The following is a 21033-nucleotide window of genomic DNA, read 5'->3' on the forward strand; positions in this document are numbered from 1 at the left end:
ACCTTTTTTTTTTCTGAAAAAAAAAAATACATTCACAACACAAACGAATCGAGCTTCAAATAAGACTATGACATTTGATTTTTCATCTCTTTCTCTAATTATTCTTTTTTCTACCATTCGAGTGGTATTCACAATATTTTTTATAACTTTTAACAAGAAAACATATATGAATTTAAACGATTCTGATCAAGAACGAACATATTAAGAGCTGAGAGTAATTGTATTTGTTCGATGCAAAAGTAAACACACACAAAAAAAGAAAATAAATGAATAAAATGGAAATGAATATACGTCAGAAAAAAACATTTTTCTTTTACTCTTTTCAATATCTCGAAAAGGTTCGAAGACAATAGAAGAAAACGCATTTTGCAGTAAAAATTGGGAAATAAATTTTATTCGAAAAGATTTCTTTTGCACATACAAAGGTAAATTTTCCATATCAAAATGTTATCGAAAATCAAAGTAAAAGCATAAATGAAATGTGAAAAATGTCATTGAGTTCAAAATTCATCGTGTGTAGAGTATAGCATATCCAATCTAAAACTCGGCGTTGAATGGATAGTATTTGTGATCTTTAGCATTGCTTACTTTAAATAACCGTGAATTATCATTGAGAGCGTTCAAGATCTCCATATCTTCGTTGCTGAGGCTGAAATCAAAAATGTCGATGTTTCCACGGAGTCGTTCCTTGTTTGTGGATTTTGGGATAGCAACCACACCATTTTGATAAGCAAAACGCAGTATAATTTGACCGGGATTTTTCTTGTATTTATCGGCCAATTCTTGAACTTTTGGATTTTTAATTGCAATATTTGGATCACTGCCGGCACTTGGACGGCCCAAGGGTGAATACCCTACGATTGTTACATTTCTTGCTTTGGCAAATGCAATGAGCTTGTTTTGATTGAGATTTGGATGACACTCCACTTGGTTGACAACCGGTTTAATGTTCGCCGCTGATATCAAACGATCCAATTGTTGACTATTGAAATTCGATACACCCAAACTACGCACTAATCCAGTTTTCACCAAATCTTCCATGGCTCTGTACGTGTCCAAGTAATCTACGTTTGTAGCGAGTGATTTTCCATCTGCATCATGCGGGAATGGATTGATATCATCAATTTGAACATCATCAATCTCTTTAGCCGTCAAATTGGTTGTTTTGCTGATACGTTGATAGCCAACTGGAAAATGTATCAAGTACAAATCGACATAGCTGATGTTCAAATTGTAAAGCGATTTTTGGAATGCTTTTGCAACGATGGCCGGTTCATGGAATGTGTTCCAAAGCTGTTGATGATATAGTTTCAATTTCGGATTTCATAATCGAGAGAGAAAGAGTCTGACTAAAATCACAAGCAAAACCATTCATCATACCTTGGTCGTAACGTAAATATCCTCGCGCTTGATAACACCCTCGGCAATTTTGGCTCGAATGGCGTTGCCCACCTCTTTTTCGTTGCCATACCTAGAAAAATAAACAAGATGATTAGCCGATTCTATTTCGTCCGAATATTTTAAATCAATGTAATTACAAATATGCAGTATCAATGTGACGGTATCCAATATCAATAGCATCTTTAACAGCTTGTTCACCCTCTGCAGTTTTCACCTACGTTCGGCCAAAAACGTTGTCAACCAAATGAAAAACAAAAACAGAATCTGAACATCCGATACACAACATACACCTGATGAGATATGGTACCTGATTTGTGCCGAGCCCAAGTGCTGGAATCAAATGTCCGTCGTTCAACTGAATCGTTGGCGCAAATATGGGTTTATCAGCAGCGATGAAAAACTACAAATCAACGAATAACTATAATCACTGGATTTTCGATCAAAATATTTTCATAATTTTATTTACAAACAAAAATAGGTGTCTTACATTCGATAGCGTGGCTGAGATGATGATCATCAGCAGCCAATGACCCGGATATATTTGTCGGTAGAGCATTTTTCGAAGTACTTAAAAATTTACAATCGATTAAAAAAGAACATACACGCACACACCGAACGAAGCGATAACTTTTCAACAAAACTCGCGTTGAAGCACAACACACAGCAAATGACTGAAGGTCAACCGCTGGTCGTTTAGACGTAACACGATTTGCTATTTCAATGTTGCTGCTCTGGAAGAGTAGAGCGCACGACTAACGCACAAAGCGATAGAATACAAAGTGTGCACACCAATTACTTTGATGCTGTGCTGTCACAATCGAGCGCGCGCATTTGATATGGCAAATTTGATTTTCACCGAAATCACAAAATCTCTTCCAAACAGGTTTGAGATTTTATAAAACAAGAAAATTGTTGTTGTCTTGGCTTTGTGCGATTGTTGGCTTTTTGAACTGAAGTTTATTTCGTATTTTATTTTTTCATTTCATTCAGTAAATATTCAATCAAATGACCGGCTGATGATCAAAGAATAAGCGGCAGCTTTCAACTATTCTCCACTTCCATTGGATTTCAACGGTCAAAGTGTATCTAATGTAATGGAAACTAAATGCAAGTGGAGACGATGTGTAAAAAATAGTGTAGAAAAACTTTTAAAATGGGGAAGGTTCTTTGGCTTCGCACACATTTCTTAAACAATTTCTTCGAAATTACGATAAGTCATTATTTCAAGCACAATTATTATAATTAACTTATACCAAGCACTTGGTCAACATCACAGAGGTAAAAAATGTATAGTTTCATAGCGCCTCAGTTTGAGTTATTATGCTTCTGTTGATACTGCAATTGGAATACAATTTTAAAGTCGGAGTTTTTTTTAACATCATACAAAAAAGTCAAACCTAAAGAAGAAGAAAAAACACTAAATTCGAGTCTAGAGAATGCCATATAATTGTTGCACTGTAATGTAATGTGAATGTGATTAAATCGGCGTGACCACATGAACGGATTTGGTATGAGCCCATTTGCCATTAATGTATAACGGTGAGCCGAACTGATGTTGATCGTCAAATGTGAACGAGGGATAAATGTTAAGCCAATATTGATCAACGTATAAACAATATTACATAATGTGGATTGAATAACAACAACAACAACAACAAAAACAACAGCAACCGAAATCATTATTTCATTCATTCCCCTTTTCAATCCGAAATTTGAATATTGTCTAAAAGATTTTTTATTAAGCTCACAGAACGGAGTGACAGCAGAAGAAAAAAAACACAACCAAATATTGGCGTAGAAAGTTTTTTTTTTTCAAAAAAGTAGTTTATTGATTGAAGCCAAAAAAGTTACCTAACATACAAAAAAAAATACTAAACGGTTGAATGTATTTGCGCGACCGATGAAGAAATTAAACCTGTTCCCACATTTAATACACGTGTGCATTTCAATCAATTCTGAAAAAAATATGCGATACTCAATTTGATGTATGGACGTGTGTGTGTGTGTGTGTGTGTGTGGAGGAAAGAAAAACCAAAAATAAAGACTATGTACGCAGCATTCAACTCATGACTGAACGGCAAAGTCGCGCGGCTCACGTTCCGAACCTAAAAATCTATGTTGAACGGATAGTTTTTATTGTCTTTGTCGCTTTCAAAGTTAATTAGACGATAATTATTATTCAGATCGTGCATGATTTGCATGTCAGTATCGCTCAGCTCGAAGTCGAAAATGTTGAAGTTCTCTTGTATGCGATTCTTATTAGTGGATTTGGGTATAATGATGGCTCCATTTTGTAGCTAAAATTGGGGAGAAAAAAAGGTTACAATCACATTTTTTCTCTCTCTTCTGTTTCAATTCAAATTTTCCGAAACGACAAATGAGACAAATGATACAAACAAAGTTGTTGATGAATTCGACACTAAAGTACATGTTTGTAAAAACGTTTGCGTACCGTATAACGTAAAACTACTTGAGCTGGTGTCTTTCGGTACTTTTGTGCCAATTCCAAGACCTTTGGATCCGAAATAGCCAATTTCTTGCCACTTTGTGTATGAGGTCGACCTAACGGCGAATATGCTGTAATTGTGATGTTACGCTGTCCACTGAAATTGATCAATTTGCGTTGATTGAGATTTGGGTGACATTCGATTTGATTTGTCACCGGCTTTATGGTTGCTATTGACAAAATTCGATCCGTTTGCACACTATTAAAATTCGATATGCCAATGCTACGCACACGACCACTTTGTACGAGCTTTTCCATTGCCAGCCATGTGTCCACATAATCCACGTCAGTTGTTTGACTTTTACCTGCGGTGTGTAATAGATCCGAACTCATTATGACCAAGTTTAATTAAACGAATAGTGAGAAGAAAAGGAGAGTGAGAGATAAAGATAGAGATAGAGAGTAATAAAGAGAGAAAGAGGGTTGGGTAGAGAGAAATAGAAAAATACTGTTAGTTACATAGCATTTTTGGCGTTTTCAAGAACAGATTTTCTACTAAAAGCGTTAAGAAAAGATCAGGCCGATTAAAAATCAAAGATGTGCATCGAACACCAGTTTTACCATCTTTATCAACTGGGAAAACGTAGAATGCATTCACATCATCCGAGGGCAAACGAATATTTTGTAGAACACGACGATAAGACACTGGATAATGTATTAAATACAAATCAATGTAGCCCAAATTTAAATTATCGAATGATCGTTGGAATGCCTTTTCCACTTGTTCTGGCTCATGAAAGGTGCTCCACAACTAAATAAAGAGGAATTCAATTATGACTGTAGAAATGTTGATTTTTTCATTTTTCTTTTTTTTGACTTTTCGTTTAAATGTTTATTTTGATGATTTTCCAGATTATTTTATTTCAATCGCTTTATTTGAAATGAGTCAATGTTTTTACCTTTGTAGTTATGAAAATGTCTTCGCGCTTGATTACTCCCTCGTCGATTTTCGCCCTGATTGCATTTCCCACTTCCACTTCGTTTCCTGCATCGAAAAATGGAATTAGAGTAAGTGGTTTGTATGTGAGAGTGGGATAATGCATGAGTTTTGTCGAATTTAATCAATCGAATATGCCGGGTGAATGAATTACAGAGCATTGGAGATCATTGACAATAATGATGGTTCGATAGAACACGATGGGCACACACTCACCGTATAAAAATGCGGTATCAATGTGGCGGTATCCAGCGTCAATTGCATCTTTAACAGCTTGTTCCGCATCGCCTGCTGTAGACTGGAAAAATAAAATAGACCAAATTGTTTTTTTTCATTTTTTCAATAAAATTCATAACTTTGTTGTAAAAATCATCTATCAACATCGCCTTGGTGTTGACTGATGAAAATTTGAAACAACTTCATTGTTTAAATTCATTTCCCAAACTCGAAATCGTTAAAATAATTTTCTTACCTCAAACGTTCCCAGTCCAATGACAGGTATATCATAGCCACTGCTCAATCGAATGGTTGGAGCAAGTTTTGCTGTGGTACAGACAATTAATGCCTTTTGTTGAAAATATGTAACAAAAATACCAACTGTTTTATTCAAAATTCACGCAAATTGAAACAATAACAACAACAACATAAAACTAACATGAAATCAAATCAACTCACCAAAATTCCAATAGTCACGCTTATCAGACGCATTGTAGCATTCAAAAAGCAAACGAAAGAAAAAACAGAATAAAATCAGAAAAATAAAATTTCAATCACAATGAAATTGCACTCTGTGTACTTCTATTCGCCGATAATCACCGACCTAGACTGATGTGTCTTTTTCTCGATTGCGTCTTTTTATCACTTTGCTAAAAAAGAAGAGCAACAAGCGAAGAAAGAAACAAGCAGCCGGCCCATGACGGCTACCTTGATGCTCACTGCCACTCGGTGTTGTTTCCTTCTTCTTCTTTTTCTTCTCGTATATGCTCAACGAATAGATAGAACATTCAATTTATTTGAACAATTACTAAATGTGAGATCAAGAAAATATTTTGAAAAAAATTAAAAACAGAAAAAAAGCTACTATAATTCCGAGGTTTTCGTTTAATTTGTGAAAAGCATTTAAAACAAAACAAGAGATATAATAAAAACAAAGCTGGATTATGATTATTGCAAGTAAATTTGCATAAATTTTTTATTTTAAACGAACAACAGCAAAAAAGAAGACACACACACACAGAGAGAGAGAGATGAAGTTCGAAGATACAATGGAAAAGGAAACCGGTTTCTAGCAAACAAAGAATCTAAAAGCTACGAACGATTTATATTTTTGTAAAATGAAAACCAACTAATAATAATAATAATATTGGCTTGGAATCGGTTAGCATCGTTGCTATATTGTATAGCAGCCAAAGCAAGAGCAACAGCGTTAATTAAGTTTCGTATCGTTTAATTTTACGTGAGTTTTTTTTCTGTTTCACATTTTGCTGGTTTTTTTCACACAAAAGACATTTCGCGGCGACGAAGAAATAAAGGAATAAAAAATAATAATAAAGCGCATTATTTTACTGGCCATTCAGTGAGTTCAGGTATTCCATTTCGTGGGCATCTAGTTCGAAATCGAAAATGTCAATATTGGCGGCGATCCGTTCTTTGTGCGTCGATTTGGGTATCACTAAAGCGCCGTTCTGGACCTACGCATATAAATGATGCAAAAAAAAGACATGGCACACGATTATTATTCCATTTCAATACAGGTATTTTTTTGATATTGCACACAAGCACACACAGAGACACACGAGCGATGCATACAACGGGTGACAGCGATATGATAACAAAAATACTTACCGTATAGCGCAAAATGACTTGGGCTGGTTGTTTGTTGTACCGTGCGGCAATAATTTGAACATTCGGATCTTTTATAGCGATTTGTTTGCCATGGGCCTCGTGGGGCTTACCAAGAGGAGAGTATGCTGTGACTGCAATGCCACGGGATGAGCAATAATCGATGGTTGGACGCTGGTTTTTATTTGGATGACACTCAATTTGATTGACAACTGGTTTGATTTGAGCAACCGATTCGAGTCGTTGAATTTGTGGAATTTCAAAGTTTGATACGCCGATACTTCGAACAAGGCCCGAACTCATCAGTTGTTCCATCGCCTTCCAAGTGTCGATAAAATCAACGTTGGACGTCAGCACTCGGCCGCTAGCATCCTTTGGAAAGAGTTCGATATCTTCGATGGATTGTGGAGCATGGGTTAAACCGGCTTTAGCTATGCGATGATACGATTCCGGCGAATGCATTAAAAACAAATCGATGTAGCCCAATCCCAAATTATCAAGCGATTTCTGGAAAGCAAACGGCACCTGATCGGGCTCATGGAAAGTGTTCCACAGCTTTGAAAGACACAAGAAGTTCATTCAGTTTATCGTAAAAAGATTACGCTCATTAAAATCCTTATTCTATTCAAACTGACTAATTGATAAATTGAAACCGTTTAACACAGATTTACTACTGACTTTTGTTGTGATGAAAATGTCCTCACGACGGATTACACCTTCTGCAATTTTCGCTCGTACTGCATTTCCCACTTCTTTTTCATTTCCATAGAGATATGCCGTATCAATATGTCGATATCCGACATCGATCGCATCTTTCACTGCCTGTTCGCATTGTCCGCCTAAAGACTAGTCGAACGGGATTGAATACAACACAGAGAGGAAAACCGATTAGGACGTATTACTCCGGGCAGAGTGGAACTCGCTAGTAAAATACACCACTTACGGAATATGTTCCGAGGCCAACGATCGGCATCGTATTACCATTGTTGAGTTGAACCACGGGCGCGAAAATCGGCTGTTGATAATACGGTACACAGTACACTGATATCTATAATCAATGAATATAAAAATCGTGCTGGTGAATAATTTGCACAGACCGATTTTGCACTAAAATTCATTTTCACGAATATTCTTCAAAAATTTGAAGAAAAAAAAAACAATAAATAAATTATTGAAATAAAATAGAACGAAAAAGGGTATCTACCAAAAATGAAATGGCTACGATAACAAATCGCATTTTGTTTGATGGCTTCTTCTACACAAAGTGATGCAACAAAAAATCGAATAACACAGTAATAACTTCTTTTTTTATCTTTTCTTTGAATTGAGAACCTTTCGTTGCGATTCAGTTCAAACGGAAAATAATCGGTTTAAATGCTGTTGTTTTTTTCTTCACGCTAGCAAACAAGCTACTGGATAGAGATTATATCGGCACGAAAATTTAGCGTCTAATGAACACACTTTGAACAATGGAACTGATTTAGAGTTAGCCAGCACTCCAATGCTGTACACGCTTTTTTATGCACGCAATTATTCAAAAAGTGAGAAAAAACGGGAGATTTGCACACCATTCAATGAAAACGCACTTCAAGACGTACACACATACAAGCACCGACACACTCACACGCACGTACACTTCTGGTATCGAAAAAATTTGAAAGACTGTACTGATTCAAATGCGAAGTCGTCGTTGAGACTTTTATCCCCCCAAAAGAAAGAAACAAACAAACCAGACTGCTGTGTTATTTCCATTGCTATTCTGTCCAATAAAGTGTTTTCTGTTGCTGGAATTTTAAAAACGAAAAAAAATAACGTAGCAGAAAACAAAATATTCGAAATGAAAAAAAAAATAACGAAATTGAAATGAAACACACAGAAGCGGCAGCAGCACCGAAATTGTATGTTTATGCGAGAGGAGTAGGGCTTTAAATCGTGAGAGAAATACAATTTCTGATTATAATTGCCGATTAAATGTGCTAAGCGTATAAAACCATGTTGGTGTCTTATTGCTTTGAAAGATAAATTGCCACTTGAACAGACGAAGAGAGAGAGAGAGAGAGAGAGAGAGAGAGAGAGCGAAGCAGAAAAAATAAAGACAACAGCCGTTTAGCTTGGTCTCTATGAATCAAAATAAAATGCATACAATTTTTAACCAAGATTTGATTCGATCTTATCATTTCTGTGTGCGGTTATTTTGCACAAAAATGGGTATAGCCAATTTTATGGGCGATTTTTTGTTTTCGTTCTTATTGTGGTTGAGCAAAGGTCTTATGCCATTGACATGTTGATTGAATTACTTTTAATTGAAAACAAAAACACAACAACAACAGCTCGTGGATTCTTGCACTCAATCAATCAGCAGCCATCAATCCAACTGGTCCACTTTCTAACGAGACATTCTCCACACTTCCAATTTGATCGTTTGGCGCCGAGACCAAACACGTGCGAACCGTTTAACGAGAGAAAACACGGAACGATCGATTTTTTTCCTTCAAGACACTCCACGTGAATACAAAGTCAGAATATTCCAACTTTGTTTGACACAATCAAATAGTATCTATTAATAGTGTTGATTGATAAAGTGATGATTCCTTTTGACATCTACATTTTTCATAGTTACTTCTCGATGATTTTCGTATCCACCGATAATAAACATCAAACATTCTCTGTTCATAGTCAATAGGTAAATTCATTTAGACTTTCACATTGACGCATACACAATATTTCTGCATCGTAACATCACTTAATTGGTTTTTTATTGAATTTGAGGTGAGAAAATCTTGGAATTTACCATAACTTTGGTTGGAACCAAACCAGTTGAACAAAGATTTATTGCCGAAAGACAAAAATATTTTCAAGCATATATCGAACGATATATTCGATGGCTAAACGGACAATTCCCCACAAATTTACCACCAATTCAGGTTAAAAAAAATATTGAATAGCCTTAGCGTTTTTTTTTCATATGATTATAACGTCATTTTCAAAAATACGAATGCATTTGTGTTTGAACATTTATGTGGGTAGCTCAGCAAATATTCCATTGAACAATTAAAATATCACATTTTGAACACAACCATTTATGTTTAAAAGATTTCGTCCGAAGGATTTATGAGAATTTCTAGAAAGAAAAAAAACAAAACATTTTCAATACGGTTTGCTGGACACGGATCTCTGTTGACCACGATATTGACCCGTATGACCCACGGCTTGAGGCAATCAGAAATCCATATCATACAGTCCCAATTCAATCAACAATTGCTGAAGCAATTATGTGTGTGCGTGTGTGTGTGCGTTTGATTGAAAGCGTCGTTTGAAACCGAATTGTTTTTTTTTTGTCTTGGTCTATTGCAAAAATTAGGAGTCATTCAGTCGTCGCATGTAATAAAATTTCGGAAATCATCGCGTATCATTAAAATAAGTGATTTCAATGGAAAATTTATTGAAATTGCATAAAAATGCAATTGAAGCTATCAATCAATTGTTTCATGCTATCAATCGAATGATTGATGCAAAATGGTTTGGCTGCAGGCCATTCGAATGATGTCACCAGTTTTGTGGAATAATGTCTCAATAAATATATTGCGGTCACAAGTAATTTCCATGGAAAAAAAATTGTGATTGGAGTGAAAGAGAGAGAGAGAGAAGGAGAAAAGAAACCACAACGAAATATTAGATGAACACAAAATGTATGTGCATGTGCACGTGCACGAGCGATAAGAAATAATCAACGACGGAGATTAGAAATAAAAATCGAAACAACGAATTTCCTGAGGCAAAATAACACAATTTATTTTTGCTAAGCTATTTTCTGTTTCATCTTTTGGGCACTTATTCTACAAAGATTTGCACTTTTCACTTATTTCATAATTAAAAACGGAGAAACTTAAACAAAATCTATTCAACATCGGATTTCGTATGGATACAAACACAAATTCTCATTCCAAAAATTTGGTTGACCTTATGGAAATTTTGAATGTTATTTATCTAAATATAGGACGAGTGTGTGTATGTATCGCACTTTCGATCATTTTGGCCAGTTGACGATAGAGGAAGCAATGACGATTACGTGGTTTGCATACATCTAAATGATCGAGTGGAACGGTGCAGACGCCACCAATGCCGGGATCTAAGCAAAATTAGAGGAAGAGAAAATGACGATTTGTTTGTTTGTTTTTTTTTTTTAATTTTAATGGTTCAAGTGAAATGATTGAAATTCAAGTGGCAATTACCTCCGGAATCGACGCCAACGATTCGCAAATAGAACACAGATAATTCGGTGAATTTCATTTCAATAAAGCTAAACACATCCATATTTAGAATTCCACGGCGGCACAATGCTACGAAACGTCGATGCAAATCTATTATTGTGGAAAAATCTGAAAAAATAGCGAGAGGTTTAGTTTTTTGTTGTTCACGAGAATAAATTTATTTTCATAAATTTGTTTCATGGAATCGAATTGCATCGCAATTATGACTAACTTTTTTGAATTTCAATCATTTCGATGGAACGTGTTAGGAGTGGTAAGTTGAGTTCGGCTAAAGGTGACCCACGATGAGGAACGGAATAGAAAAGGACAGCACGTGACGATTTCCATAGCCAGTATGCGTTGCATTCGTGTGCATTGACGATAATTTGCTTGATATACAAACCTCCTTTGCTGTGGCCCACCCAGATAATTGGCCGATTAACGCCAATATTGTGTTCGACTAGTATGCGAATCATTTTCATCGCTCGAATGGCTAAGCTCGAACGCTTTTGTGATTTATACCATATAGGACGCCATAGATGGGGATCTGTGTCGTAGTTGATCGCACAGATGCGAGCCGTCGGAAAGTCCTGAGGCAGAAAGTCTCTAGGCCAACATTGTGACAACGATTCCAAAGTCGGATTTGAATTGAACGCATTCAAATGGTCATCGTTGTCGTCTTTGGGGTCGGTGTGTAAATGATGATGAGTATCCAGATGCTGATTCGAACGTTCCGCATTATGTTCATGATGTATGATTTCGATGCGATTATCGTTAGCGGTTTGCGGTTTATGCACCCATTCGCCCTGTTTCCAAGTACTGTCACTCGATCCTAACGGTATGAAAATGAAAAACCAAAATCAGTCAAAACATTTTACCGCACATATAATTATATGTAAATTGAGACATAAAGAAAGAAAATGAGCGAGGGACCACCTATCTCTCTTTCTCTCTCTCTCTCTCTCTCTCTCTCTCTCTCTCTCTCTCTCTCTCTCTCTCTCTCGGCCTATAGTGCAACACATATTATATGTGTGATATGTATTGTGTAAGGTTTCAAAGTGCGTGTCAATTCGTTGCAGTCGTATGTAAATGGTACTGCACGATAATTGAATGAATTTATTTATTTATTGATAAATTGGTTTCGCTTGAATCATTGCAGCCGATGCAAATTATATGTATTTTAATAAAATGCATATTCAATTACACAGCAGACACATACACAGACAAACACACGCACACATGCGTAGCACATTGTTGTCAGCATCGGTATATACGTACCATGTAAACCATGAATGAAAACAACATCAGCTGTGATACGAGTGCCACATTTTGGTTCCCACAAAATTTCCAACGAAACATTATCTATCTCGTCCGCGTCATCGTTTTGTGTGGTTTTAATGTTGCCACTGTTGCTATTGTTATTGGTTTCGTTGGTGCTTTCGTACGTAATTGCATTTTTACAGACATTGTTACAATCATTGTTACAGTCATTGTCGTCGAAATAGCTCTTCCGCCTTATCATTTGGACGATTGGATATAGTTTGAATTGGGCTAACGGAGAGAAAATGAAAAGCGAAAGCCATTTTGAATTTGATAATCATAATCATAAATGTCAAATCATATTGAGAAATAAAAAAAAAGAGAAAAAAAAGAATGTACCATTTTTCACCACATTGTAGCCAATTGATTTAATGTGTTCGATCAGTCGAATGCTTTTAAAATGCTCCACCACAGCACGCTGGTTCAACCGTATGAACTTCACACAGTAGATCGTGTGCTTCGTTTGCCAGCCAAATGATGCACATAAATTTATTAAATAGGATATTAGGTCTATGGCAATGTTAACTAAGGAACTGATTCGATCTTGACAACTGCAAACAAAAATAAAATAGAAGAAAAAACAATAACACAACCATTGAAACAATATGAAAATGATGAAAGAAAAAAAAACGAAATTTAAATTGCAAAAATAGCTGTATGTCAAACCACACGCAAACCAACTAGAATTCTAACGTAATTCGTTTTTTTTTTTCTGTTTTTTCACTTGACTTTTAAATTTGCTAAGGCATTTAGTTAAGTGATGGCCACCAAACACATTCATACACACAGACCAGAGCGAGAGCAAAAGACAGAAAGTGAAGCAAAAATTGCACATTACAAGCATTACAGCGCTTGCATTCGTTCTTTATTTATTTATTTACAACTTGAGCATTGATATGCTTGATTCGAGTCGCAAGCAATTTGTTTACAAAATGCGTATTTTCCTGGTTTCGTTGGTTCAGCGCGCGTTTTTCGTGTGTATGTTTATGCCACTGACTTCGTTTAAAGCAACAAATTCAGACTTCTTTTTCTTCTCTACATTTGAATCAAAACCAAAACGAACAAAAAAATGAATTTGTTTAGAATTGTTGCTTTTGATGTTGGTGACGATTTTTTTTTCGCTTGAAAATGAATCTGTTTTCGAAATGTATGCTAGAACTACAAGGAAGTGTGCATGTGATTTTTTGTACGTCATTCCGGCCGAATGCCAAGTACCTTTTCGATATGAGTTCATATTTGTTGTGGTGCGGCGGATTTTCGTGATGTCGCGTGAAATGCTTCGCATGGAGGCTCAACACTTTGTTTGATATTTCAATGTCGCAGTTCAGTGAAATGGTATTGGTTGTTGTGATTGAATCCATACTTTCGGTTTTTTTTTCGGCTGCTTCTTCGTCGTTTTTTTCTTCTTCTTTTTGGGCGTTTTTTTTTTTAAATGTTGTTTCCTCTATAGGCTTCACGCGTTTTTCTTTCAAATATGCTCACTTCTTATTATGGTCTATTTTATTAATGGGTCGACGCTGCATGCACAACGAACTATTACGTGATGCGGCGCTATTTCATAAAATATTTACACAAATTTATTTGGAAATCGTTGGCATATACAATAGATACCACGCTGCAGACAATCGATGGAACGTCGTTTTTCGTTGCGGTGTGTCGTTGAGAGATGAATAAATAAATAATGATGATAATAAAAAGTGAAGCAGAGTGTCAAAGAGAGAAATCGCCACCTTCAACTGTATGTGACCGTGTTTTTCACTTTTTTTCACTCACAATTTTATGTAATGATTGGTCAAGGTCTTTTCTTCTTCACTGTTTGTTGTTGTTTTTTTCTTTCTTTCTTGGGTAAACTTCGTCGGTTTTCTCTTTCTCGATGACAATATAAACAAATCTCGTAATCAAACACTGACGTTGTGACTCTTGCTATTATTTTTCTATTCCATACAAATTTCAAACTAATATATCGGTATTATTTTTCTCTCCTTCGATCAATTCAGTTTGCAATTGCGACTTTTAATAGACTAATTGTTGAATTACAGTTTTCTTGCAAATTATTGCTGTAAGTTCTCACAGTTTGTCGCGCAAAGCGATACGCGGATGGATCCAAGTTCAGTATAATTCAGTTGTGCTCGTCAGTCATGTTTTACATATTCATTGCGTCAATTATTTCTTTATTTCATTCGTCGTTCGGTATATATTGCCTCCTTGCTTTGCCCGTTTGTTTTTCTTGTCTATTACGACTGTTTTTCTACTTCTTTTTCAAAAACACTAAAATTATTGCTCAGAATCAATTCGGCGCGTGTGTATGATTCTAAACTCCTGATGCACTCGATACTCGATCTAATTGAGCTGTTAAATTTATCGTACGATTGCCGTTCACTAATCAGGGCAGCAGGTACACCACTGTGTTTTATGTTAAATCTTTCGCATCAAACTGATTTATGCAGCGACAAATAAACATCACACGGCGGCATCGGCCTGAGTACGATATGTGAGTGTATGTGCCTCTCTGTCTCTCTCTGTTTGTATGACAAACAATATGAAAAATATAAAATATCAAACCATAAACTTGCTTCTTAGTAAATAGGAAGTGTTTACAAAATCTCTTTCTCGGCACGCGGCTGCAACTCGAAAGCAAAACAAAAACACTGCACTGCGCGCACAAACACGAAAATAATAATGCATACAATGTAAAGCGTGTGTGTGCGTGTGTATGTTTATTTCATTAGATGCACGGGTATTTTTATCCACTATTCAATATTTTCATGAAATTCCAACGGTAGACGACCAAAATTAAACCGTACGAATCAGCTGATTCAATTGAAAACAAGCCTTCTTTTCGTTGATTGAGCAAATGGTCGATCGTTTGCTTCGGGGTTTGACACAGTATGGCGTTCTATGTGCGATGATAGTCTTGCTCTATTGACGCGAACTTTTTCCGTTGCCACACGAACTTCTAATGAATGAGAGCGAGTCACTTCGCGTTTTTCTGCAGTCGGTGAAACCTTATCGTTGAATTCAATCTTATCGCCGCCGATTTGAGTGCATTAAATCATTCAATTTTCCGTCGAAGAAAACAAAAATGTTATTCAATCGGTTTTACTTTTCTCTCACTCTGTTCACACTTTCATATCATTTTCTTCGGTTTTTTTCCCTCTCATTCGTTTATCACGTGCGTTACTTTGATGGTCGGCGGTCGTTGTTCACAACTCGATACAAATTTCAAACAAAGTGACTAAAAATAACGCACATTCACTTCATGAATTGAGTTCAGAATTTGAAGAGAAAAAACTAAAGCGTGTAAGCATACAATGTTCAACTGATTTATTTTCACTGAAACTTTTTTTTAGCGCGTTTGGCGGTCGCACGTTTTATTGTTCGTTTTTTTTTCAATTCGTGTGTTAACCGTCGTTATGATGGTTGTCAGAAAAAAAAATTCGGGTACGGGAACAGTGGACGATAGCTCTCAGCGCATGAAAAATACGATCATTGTCAGACTCATTCGTTTCACCGACTAAATTCAAATTGAAACACAACAATTTCACATTCGGTTTGCAATGATTTGTGATTTTTTTTCTACGCCTTCTTCTTCTTTTTCTCTTTTTTCGTGCCGTTACTGTTCAGCCGCGTATCGTGCTTCATATATAATCACACACGCAAGAAGAATGTGTCACAAGTAGCGAGTAGGGATTTGTTATTTTTTTGTTGTTGCTGCTGCCGCTGCTCACATTACATATAATTCGATTGCCGCACATCTGTTCCACGGTTTTGCTTTGATAACGGTTGATAGTTTTGCTTTGATTGCTGCTAATTATTGTATCTCAACCAGTTTCACGCAAATCTCTTTTTTTGGTCAGTTTTGCCCCTACTCTCCGTGAGCACCAGTTCAATTCATGCAATGCGCTAGATTAAAACTAAGGAGGTGAGATAGAGACACAGAGACAGAGAGAGAAAAAAAAGTGTTTTAATTTGAAAATTCTTACAATCAAATATCAATAGATCATTTATTCGTGGGATTATTAATTCAGGGATTTTTTTTCACACTACAATTTTCACAGCAGCAATCATAAAACAAATATTGTAAAAAAAAATGCAAGAGAAAAAAAATTCTAACTGTTAAAAGTTAAAAAGCCAAGGCAGAAAAAAAACCAATCAAATGTCAAAATCACTAAATAGCAACTGTAAAACGACAAATTATTCCGCAGCAAAAACAAACAAACCCGAGATGTAATTGTTGTGCGTGCAGTTTTCGAGAAACAAACTGAAATGATACAGTGTAGAAATTATCACTTACAGCTTGAATTCTAGATTGTATGCGGTAATTGGACAGTCTCAGCAACGCTATTTTTTTTTCAAGTGGCTCTTCGTGTCGACTCCGTCTTTTTTCTTTGCTTCGCAAACATATGCGAACAGGAAGGGAGAAAGCAACTGATAAAAATTGATCGCCTGATCGGGAAAACGTGTACTCGACCGATGAAATGAAATTTCGCTCTCTCACTCTGGCCGCTTGGCTCTATGCGATGATAAACGCAATGATGATTGGAAAATTTCTTTTTTTTCCCCTTTTTTGCTGCTTTGCAATCTGAAAAACACACTCTCTCTTTCACGACGGCTACAAATCATTTGAATCATTCTAATCGGTTGGTCAACATTTAAATACAAACCAATTGTATGGGGAAAATTTTGAACAGAAAAAAAAATCGGCAGCAACAATAGCAATTGAAAAACAGTAAACAAATTGAACGGGGCAGGTAAAAATAGATTATCTAGTATTCACGTATGATGACGATCAATCGAAACCTGTTCAATTTACCGAATTACGTCATAGCATCACAACAGAAATCGTCAGCAATCCGATGGAATTGCGTAGATATTTGCTTTTGGGTCATCATTGTACGGCATAGGTACGAATCAAGTCTTGAAACGGCAAAAGAAAAAACCGGATTTTTTTCTTCTGTCGCTCAGTTTAGTCTATGATTTTTTCTCTCTCTCTCTCTCTTGGATCATACGATTTCTGCAATTCTAATGCATTGACAAAAAAAAGTGGTCATATTTGTACGCAACGACCCATCAAAATGAAATCGTAGCCGAGAAGAAATATGAAAATGAATGAGTATAGATTTTATTTTTTGTTGATTGAGAGGGCAAATTGGCAATCGATAGCAAATGAACATTGAGATTTGCAACCATCCATGAAGAAACAGAGATTGACAAACGACGTTCAACCGAACCGCTTGTTTGTTACTGCATACCAATTTCTAAATATATTTCATGCGCAAGCACGAAACGCACTCATTCTTGACGATGACGTTTCTCACACTAATATGACATTTGCTTGCGATAATGATAGTAAACAACGTATAATCTGTATTCGAGATATTTCTGATTCCGAATGTTTATCTAATGAAATAGTTTTTTTTTTTCCTGCGTTCCTGTAAATAAATTTGTTTTGCGAATCGTGTGTGCTTCGGCTGATGGACGTGGATGAATCGATGAGACGATTCTGAAAAGAGACAGAAGAAGAGGAGGAAAAATGGACCGGCGAATACCGTACGTTTCGCTTGTTGAGCGAAGAAATCTCTTCATAGACCATTTCCGAAAGTCATGGCTCATCATCGTATTTGGTCTGATTCTTTCGATAGCCGGTGTTTTTGTGTTACTTAATAATGAGGTATGACGAAGAATTGAACAAGAGAATGCCATTCAAAAAACAAAAAAAACAAATTATGGGTTATTCTTAGCAATTTTTGTCCGCATGGACTATGCTTATATTTTGCTCGTTTTTTTTCTGAACTCTTTTTTCTTCCCGGGCCTTTAGCGACAAACAGCACGTAAAATAGTTTCATTGGATGAGGCGCTGTCGAATGTAAAAACAGTAAAAATCGACGAAAATCGCATGAAAGCCGCCAGTGGCCAGCTTTTACATATTATAGCACAATTGTACACCGATGAACCGCTTACCGAACCCGACTACAATATCCAAGTGCAGGCGGTTAAACTGAAGAGGCGTGTTCAAATGTATCAATGGGTTGAAGAAGAAACGTTAGTTACTGTGCAAATTCTTTTAAGCTATTTCACAATTGGATATTAATTCTGTTGCAAATTTGTCTATCGCAGTGAATCGGTGTATGGCCAAAGTATTGATATAATCAATTCGGATCAGAAAACTTATTATTATACACAAGATTGGCGAGATAAGGTGATTGATTCGTCGCTGTTTCACATGCGACTCGGTCATGAGAATCCAAAGGAATTCCCAATCAAGAATCGCATTCAAACGGCCAATCATGTGTTGATTGGACATTATGAGTTGGGTGCCGAAGCCAAAGCAAAAATCAACAATTACATCGAAATTACATCAGACACTCGACCCGAAGATCCGGCTATAAAATTACATTCGGGCCTCTATTATCACTGCAACGACGTGTTCAGCCCTGAAATCGGCGATATTCGCTTGCAATTCCTTACGGCTGGAATTGAAGGCAGCTTTGTATGTGTCTCGATCGGTTCATTGCATTTCTTTTTTTCGTTTGAAAATAAAATTGAACGTTTTTCTCTTTTATTTCAGTACACAATAGTGGCAAAGTATGAAAATGGTCTGTTGGTGCCGTATGTCACGAGTATAAATTCAACGGTTCTGATTCTGTTGCCCGGACGTCATACCATTGAAGAGTCATTCGTTGCGGCACATTACGAACGTAAATTACATGCATGGGCATTACGGTTCATTGGTTGGGTGCTACTATTTTTTGCCGCTACATGCACAACGGACCTATTAACGGTGGTACTGGGCGATATTCGATTGTTTGCCATCGTGCTACCGAATCCACAGCAGCCGTTGTATGGAAATGTGCTGGTATCATTCTCTCTTGCCATCATTATTATCGCACTGTGCTGGCTACTGTTTCGACCGTGGCTGGCATTTGGAATGCTCTTTGCAGCCACATCACCATTTATCTTTTGTGCTCGCAGCATTGTCAATAGCTATCATCGAATTGGCAACACACAAATTGATTAGACAATATCATACGGTTTACATACGAATGGAAATATGCACACAAAACTGATATGATATTCGGATTTTGTTCTGTAAACTTAAACTAACTAGTCATTAGGATAGACAAATGCCGAATTTTAACAAACACTCACACTTTTTAACATGTAGCAATTTTGGTTTCGATAGTTTTAACAATGTAAATTAATTGGAATTGAAAATATAATGGCAGATTCGATTTCCCACCAAAAAAATATGACATTTCACACTTCACCAAACCGATCGCATATGCCAACCACACTGTGACAGCCGGTGCAATCAAATAATACCGTTAGGTGATGCGAGTGTTTTTTTCTTCTTCTTCTCTCTCTCTGCTGTTCGTTGTCATTAGCGTTTCATTTGGTTTGTGTGTCAGTTGCAGCATAAGCACATCGCATTTTTTTTTTAGTACGAATCGTATTTTAGCAACAGCAGCAAGATGGACGTGAACATGGACGCAGAACAAGTGACCATCGAATGGAAACAATTTGGTGAAAGTTTTGTGGCCGATTTGTGGCAATTTTTCAACAGTGACGAATACAGTGATGTGACTATCACCACCGAGGATGGCCAAGAGATCAAAAGTCATCGCATTTTGCTGGCCATGTGCTCCACGTATTTCCGTGACATTTTCAAGCGAAACAAAAATCCCGGCCACATCAGTAAGTACACACAAACATGCACGGCGCAATTGAAATGAGGTGGAAAGAGGTTATGTTTTAATGATTTGTTGTTGTTGTTTTTGTTTTGGTTGTGCAGCCGTTTGCTTATCAAACATTCGTTCCGATGTCGTGCTGAAGATTTTTGCATTGATTTATGGTGGTATGGTGCAGATGACGCCGTCCAGGTATGTCGATGAATAGAAAAAATGAATGCCATTCAGGAATGAAATGATGGATTGTTCTTACCAAATTTTGTCCGCGGACTATGTTCATATTTGCTCATTTCTGAACTTTTTTTCTGAACTTTTGCTCCCCTACAGTCTTGGTGAATTTGTCAAAGCAGCAAGGTTTTTGAAATTGAACGGTTTTGATGGCATCAATCCGCACATTGATATTGACGATCTTGTGGAGGCCACCGAACAGAACACCAATCACAAACGAACGTTTGCATTGAATCTTCAACGTGTTGATACACCAGAAGCACCACGGCAACCGGCCAACAATGTGACTTTGGACGGGAACATCGATAACGTAACATCGACAATGAATGTGTCCAACGAAAAATTCTTCCCATCGAGTGACTCCGACTCCGGTGAGATTCGATTGATTTATTTGTCGATAGATTTTTTTTTTTCAAGTTACAATAATAATGATAGAAATCATTTAACGTGATTTTGTCCAGCTGGTTTATTTACGTACAAAATGCACTAAAAATTCACCAATTGGTCAAATATGAGCTGAATATTATGTTTACTGTTCGAAATTTGCAACGTCAAAGGGTTATTCAACATCGATTGTTTTGATTGTATTGTTTTATTGCATTTTTACAGATGTTTGATGGTACGGCCGGGCCGAGTGAAACCAAGCAGATCGAAGACAATAAAGATATTCATTATGACAATTCATTTGATTCAATTTACCGAATAGATAGAAACATTTTGAGCAAAACTGTTGACCGAATCGCATTTTATGTTTGAAAATAAAATACATCTCCTTGAAAAATCAAGAAATTTAACAAAAATGGGCCGATTTTATTCTAATGACTAAGGAAAACGGTACAATTATAATTAAGAAAAGATGGT

At 36.5% G+C, this 21033-nt stretch overlaps 6 protein-coding genes across 6 annotated transcripts; 2 read left to right on the plus strand and 4 right to left on the minus strand.

The window, feature by feature from the left end:
• Positions 1 to 372: 372 nt before the first annotated feature.
• On the minus strand, positions 373 to 2208 carry LOC129577277 (1,5-anhydro-D-fructose reductase-like). The gene is made up of 5 exons (XM_055464033.1): positions 1889 to 2208; positions 1709 to 1801; positions 1539 to 1615; positions 1381 to 1471; positions 373 to 1293 (listed from the first exon to the last, which is right to left on the minus strand). The coding sequence occupies exons 1-5, from the start codon at positions 1955 to 1957 to the stop codon at positions 538 to 540; spliced, it is 1086 nt and encodes a 361-aa protein (XP_055320008.1). The 5' UTR covers positions 1958 to 2208; the 3' UTR covers positions 373 to 537.
• A 995-nt stretch (positions 2209 to 3203) lies between these two features.
• LOC129577278 (1,5-anhydro-D-fructose reductase-like) lies at positions 3204 to 5849 on the minus strand. Its single transcript, XM_055464034.1, has 7 exons — positions 5520 to 5849; positions 5317 to 5409; positions 5061 to 5142; positions 4807 to 4892; positions 4469 to 4658; positions 3854 to 4212; positions 3204 to 3698 (listed from the first exon to the last, which is right to left on the minus strand). The coding sequence occupies exons 1-7, from the start codon at positions 5550 to 5552 to the stop codon at positions 3507 to 3509; spliced, it is 1035 nt and encodes a 344-aa protein (XP_055320009.1). The 5' UTR covers positions 5553 to 5849; the 3' UTR covers positions 3204 to 3506.
• Positions 5850 to 6002: 153 nt separating this feature from the next.
• Positions 6003 to 8368, minus strand: LOC129577280 (aldo-keto reductase family 1 member B1-like). Its single transcript, XM_055464035.1, has 5 exons — positions 7891 to 8368; positions 7630 to 7734; positions 7365 to 7532; positions 6690 to 7241; positions 6003 to 6535 (listed from the first exon to the last, which is right to left on the minus strand). The coding sequence occupies exons 1-5, from the start codon at positions 7921 to 7923 to the stop codon at positions 6407 to 6409; spliced, it is 987 nt and encodes a 328-aa protein (XP_055320010.1). The 5' UTR covers positions 7924 to 8368; the 3' UTR covers positions 6003 to 6406.
• A 2084-nt stretch (positions 8369 to 10452) lies between these two features.
• On the minus strand, positions 10453 to 19557 carry LOC129577283 (protein SERAC1). The gene is made up of 8 exons (XM_055464053.1): positions 19406 to 19557; positions 16551 to 16838; positions 13472 to 16170; positions 12596 to 12807; positions 12215 to 12487; positions 11169 to 11768; positions 10919 to 11065; positions 10453 to 10815 (listed from the first exon to the last, which is right to left on the minus strand). The coding sequence occupies exons 3-8, from the start codon at positions 13615 to 13617 to the stop codon at positions 10670 to 10672; spliced, it is 1524 nt and encodes a 507-aa protein (XP_055320028.1). The 5' UTR covers positions 13618 to 16170; positions 16551 to 16838; positions 19406 to 19557; the 3' UTR covers positions 10453 to 10669.
• On the plus strand, positions 17694 to 19676 carry LOC129577284 (transmembrane protein 43 homolog). The gene is made up of 4 exons (XM_055464055.1): positions 17694 to 17927; positions 18075 to 18298; positions 18374 to 18746; positions 18825 to 19676. The coding sequence occupies exons 1-4, from the start codon at positions 17790 to 17792 to the stop codon at positions 19272 to 19274; spliced, it is 1185 nt and encodes a 394-aa protein (XP_055320030.1). The 5' UTR covers positions 17694 to 17789; the 3' UTR covers positions 19275 to 19676.
• Positions 19677 to 19728: 52 nt separating this feature from the next.
• On the plus strand, positions 19729 to 20972 carry LOC129577286 (modifier of mdg4-like). Its single transcript, XM_055464060.1, has 4 exons — positions 19729 to 19951; positions 20049 to 20136; positions 20272 to 20543; positions 20782 to 20972. Exons 1-4 carry the CDS (start codon positions 19729 to 19731, stop codon positions 20787 to 20789), a joined length of 591 nt encoding a protein of 196 aa, XP_055320035.1. The 3' UTR covers positions 20790 to 20972.
• Positions 20973 to 21033: the final 61 nt, after the last annotated feature.

Source organism: Sitodiplosis mosellana, unplaced genomic scaffold, assembly GCF_009176505.1.
Source record: "Sitodiplosis mosellana isolate CC-2019 unplaced genomic scaffold, AAFC_SMos_1.0 Smas_scaffold_6197, whole genome shotgun sequence".
NCBI classification, from domain to species: domain Eukaryota; kingdom Metazoa; phylum Arthropoda; class Insecta; order Diptera; family Cecidomyiidae; genus Sitodiplosis; species Sitodiplosis mosellana.

Excerpts from the sequence above, each read along its gene's own strand:
- LOC129577280 (XM_055464035.1), bottom strand. The coding sequence starts at position 7,923 with ATGCGATTTGTTATCGTAGCCATTTCATTTTTG. Across the intron at positions 7,735-7,890 it reads TCGTAGCCATTTCATTTTTG|ATATCAGTGTACTGTGTACC; the intron begins GTAGATACCCTT and ends CATTGATTATAG. Across the intron at positions 7,242-7,364 it reads ACATTTTCATCACAACAAAA|CTGTGGAACACTTTCCATGA; the intron begins GTCAGTAGTAAA and ends TGTCTTTCAAAG.
- LOC129577278 (XM_055464034.1), bottom strand. The coding sequence starts at position 5,552 with ATGCGTCTGATAAGCGTGACTATTGGAATTTTG. Across the intron at positions 5,410-5,519 it reads GCGTGACTATTGGAATTTTG|GCATTAATTGTCTGTACCAC; the intron begins GTGAGTTGATTT and ends TTTCAACAAAAG. Across the intron at positions 4,893-5,060 it reads TGATACCGCATTTTTATACG|GAAACGAAGTGGAAGTGGGA; the intron begins GTGAGTGTGTGC and ends TTTTCGATGCAG.
- LOC129577286 (XM_055464060.1), top strand. The coding sequence starts at position 19,729 with ATGGACGTGAACATGGACGCAGAACAAGTGACCATCGAATGGAAACAA. Across the intron at positions 19,952-20,048 it reads CAAAAATCCCGGCCACATCA|CCGTTTGCTTATCAAACATT; the intron begins GTAAGTACACAC and ends TTGGTTGTGCAG. Across the intron at positions 20,137-20,271 it reads GTGCAGATGACGCCGTCCAG|TCTTGGTGAATTTGTCAAAG; the intron begins GTATGTCGATGA and ends GCTCCCCTACAG.
- LOC129577284 (XM_055464055.1), top strand. The coding sequence starts at position 17,790 with ATGGACCGGCGAATACCGTACGTTTCGCTTGTTGAGCGAAGAAATCTC. Across the intron at positions 17,928-18,074 it reads TTGTGTTACTTAATAATGAG|CGACAAACAGCACGTAAAAT; the intron begins GTATGACGAAGA and ends CCGGGCCTTTAG. Across the intron at positions 18,299-18,373 it reads CAATGGGTTGAAGAAGAAAC|TGAATCGGTGTATGGCCAAA; the intron begins GTTAGTTACTGT and ends TGTCTATCGCAG.
- LOC129577283 (XM_055464053.1), bottom strand. The coding sequence starts at position 13,617 with ATGGATTCAATCACAACAACCAATACCATTTCACTGAACTGCGACATT. Across the intron at positions 11,769-12,214 it reads TTTCATTCATGGTTTACATG|GATCGAGTGACAGTACTTGG; the intron begins GTACGTATATAC and ends TCATACCGTTAG. Across the intron at positions 10,816-10,918 it reads CGTTGGCGTCGATTCCGGAG|ATCCCGGCATTGGTGGCGTC; the intron begins GTAATTGCCACT and ends AATTTTGCTTAG.
- LOC129577277 (XM_055464033.1), bottom strand. The coding sequence starts at position 1,957 with ATGCTCTACCGACAAATATATCCGGGTCATTGGCTGCTGATGATCATC. Across the intron at positions 1,802-1,888 it reads TCTCAGCCACGCTATCGAAT|TTTTTCATCGCTGCTGATAA; the intron begins GTAAGACACCTA and ends GTTGATTTGTAG. Across the intron at positions 1,294-1,380 it reads ATATTTACGTTACGACCAAG|CTTTGGAACACATTCCATGA; the intron begins GTATGATGAATG and ends TATCATCAACAG.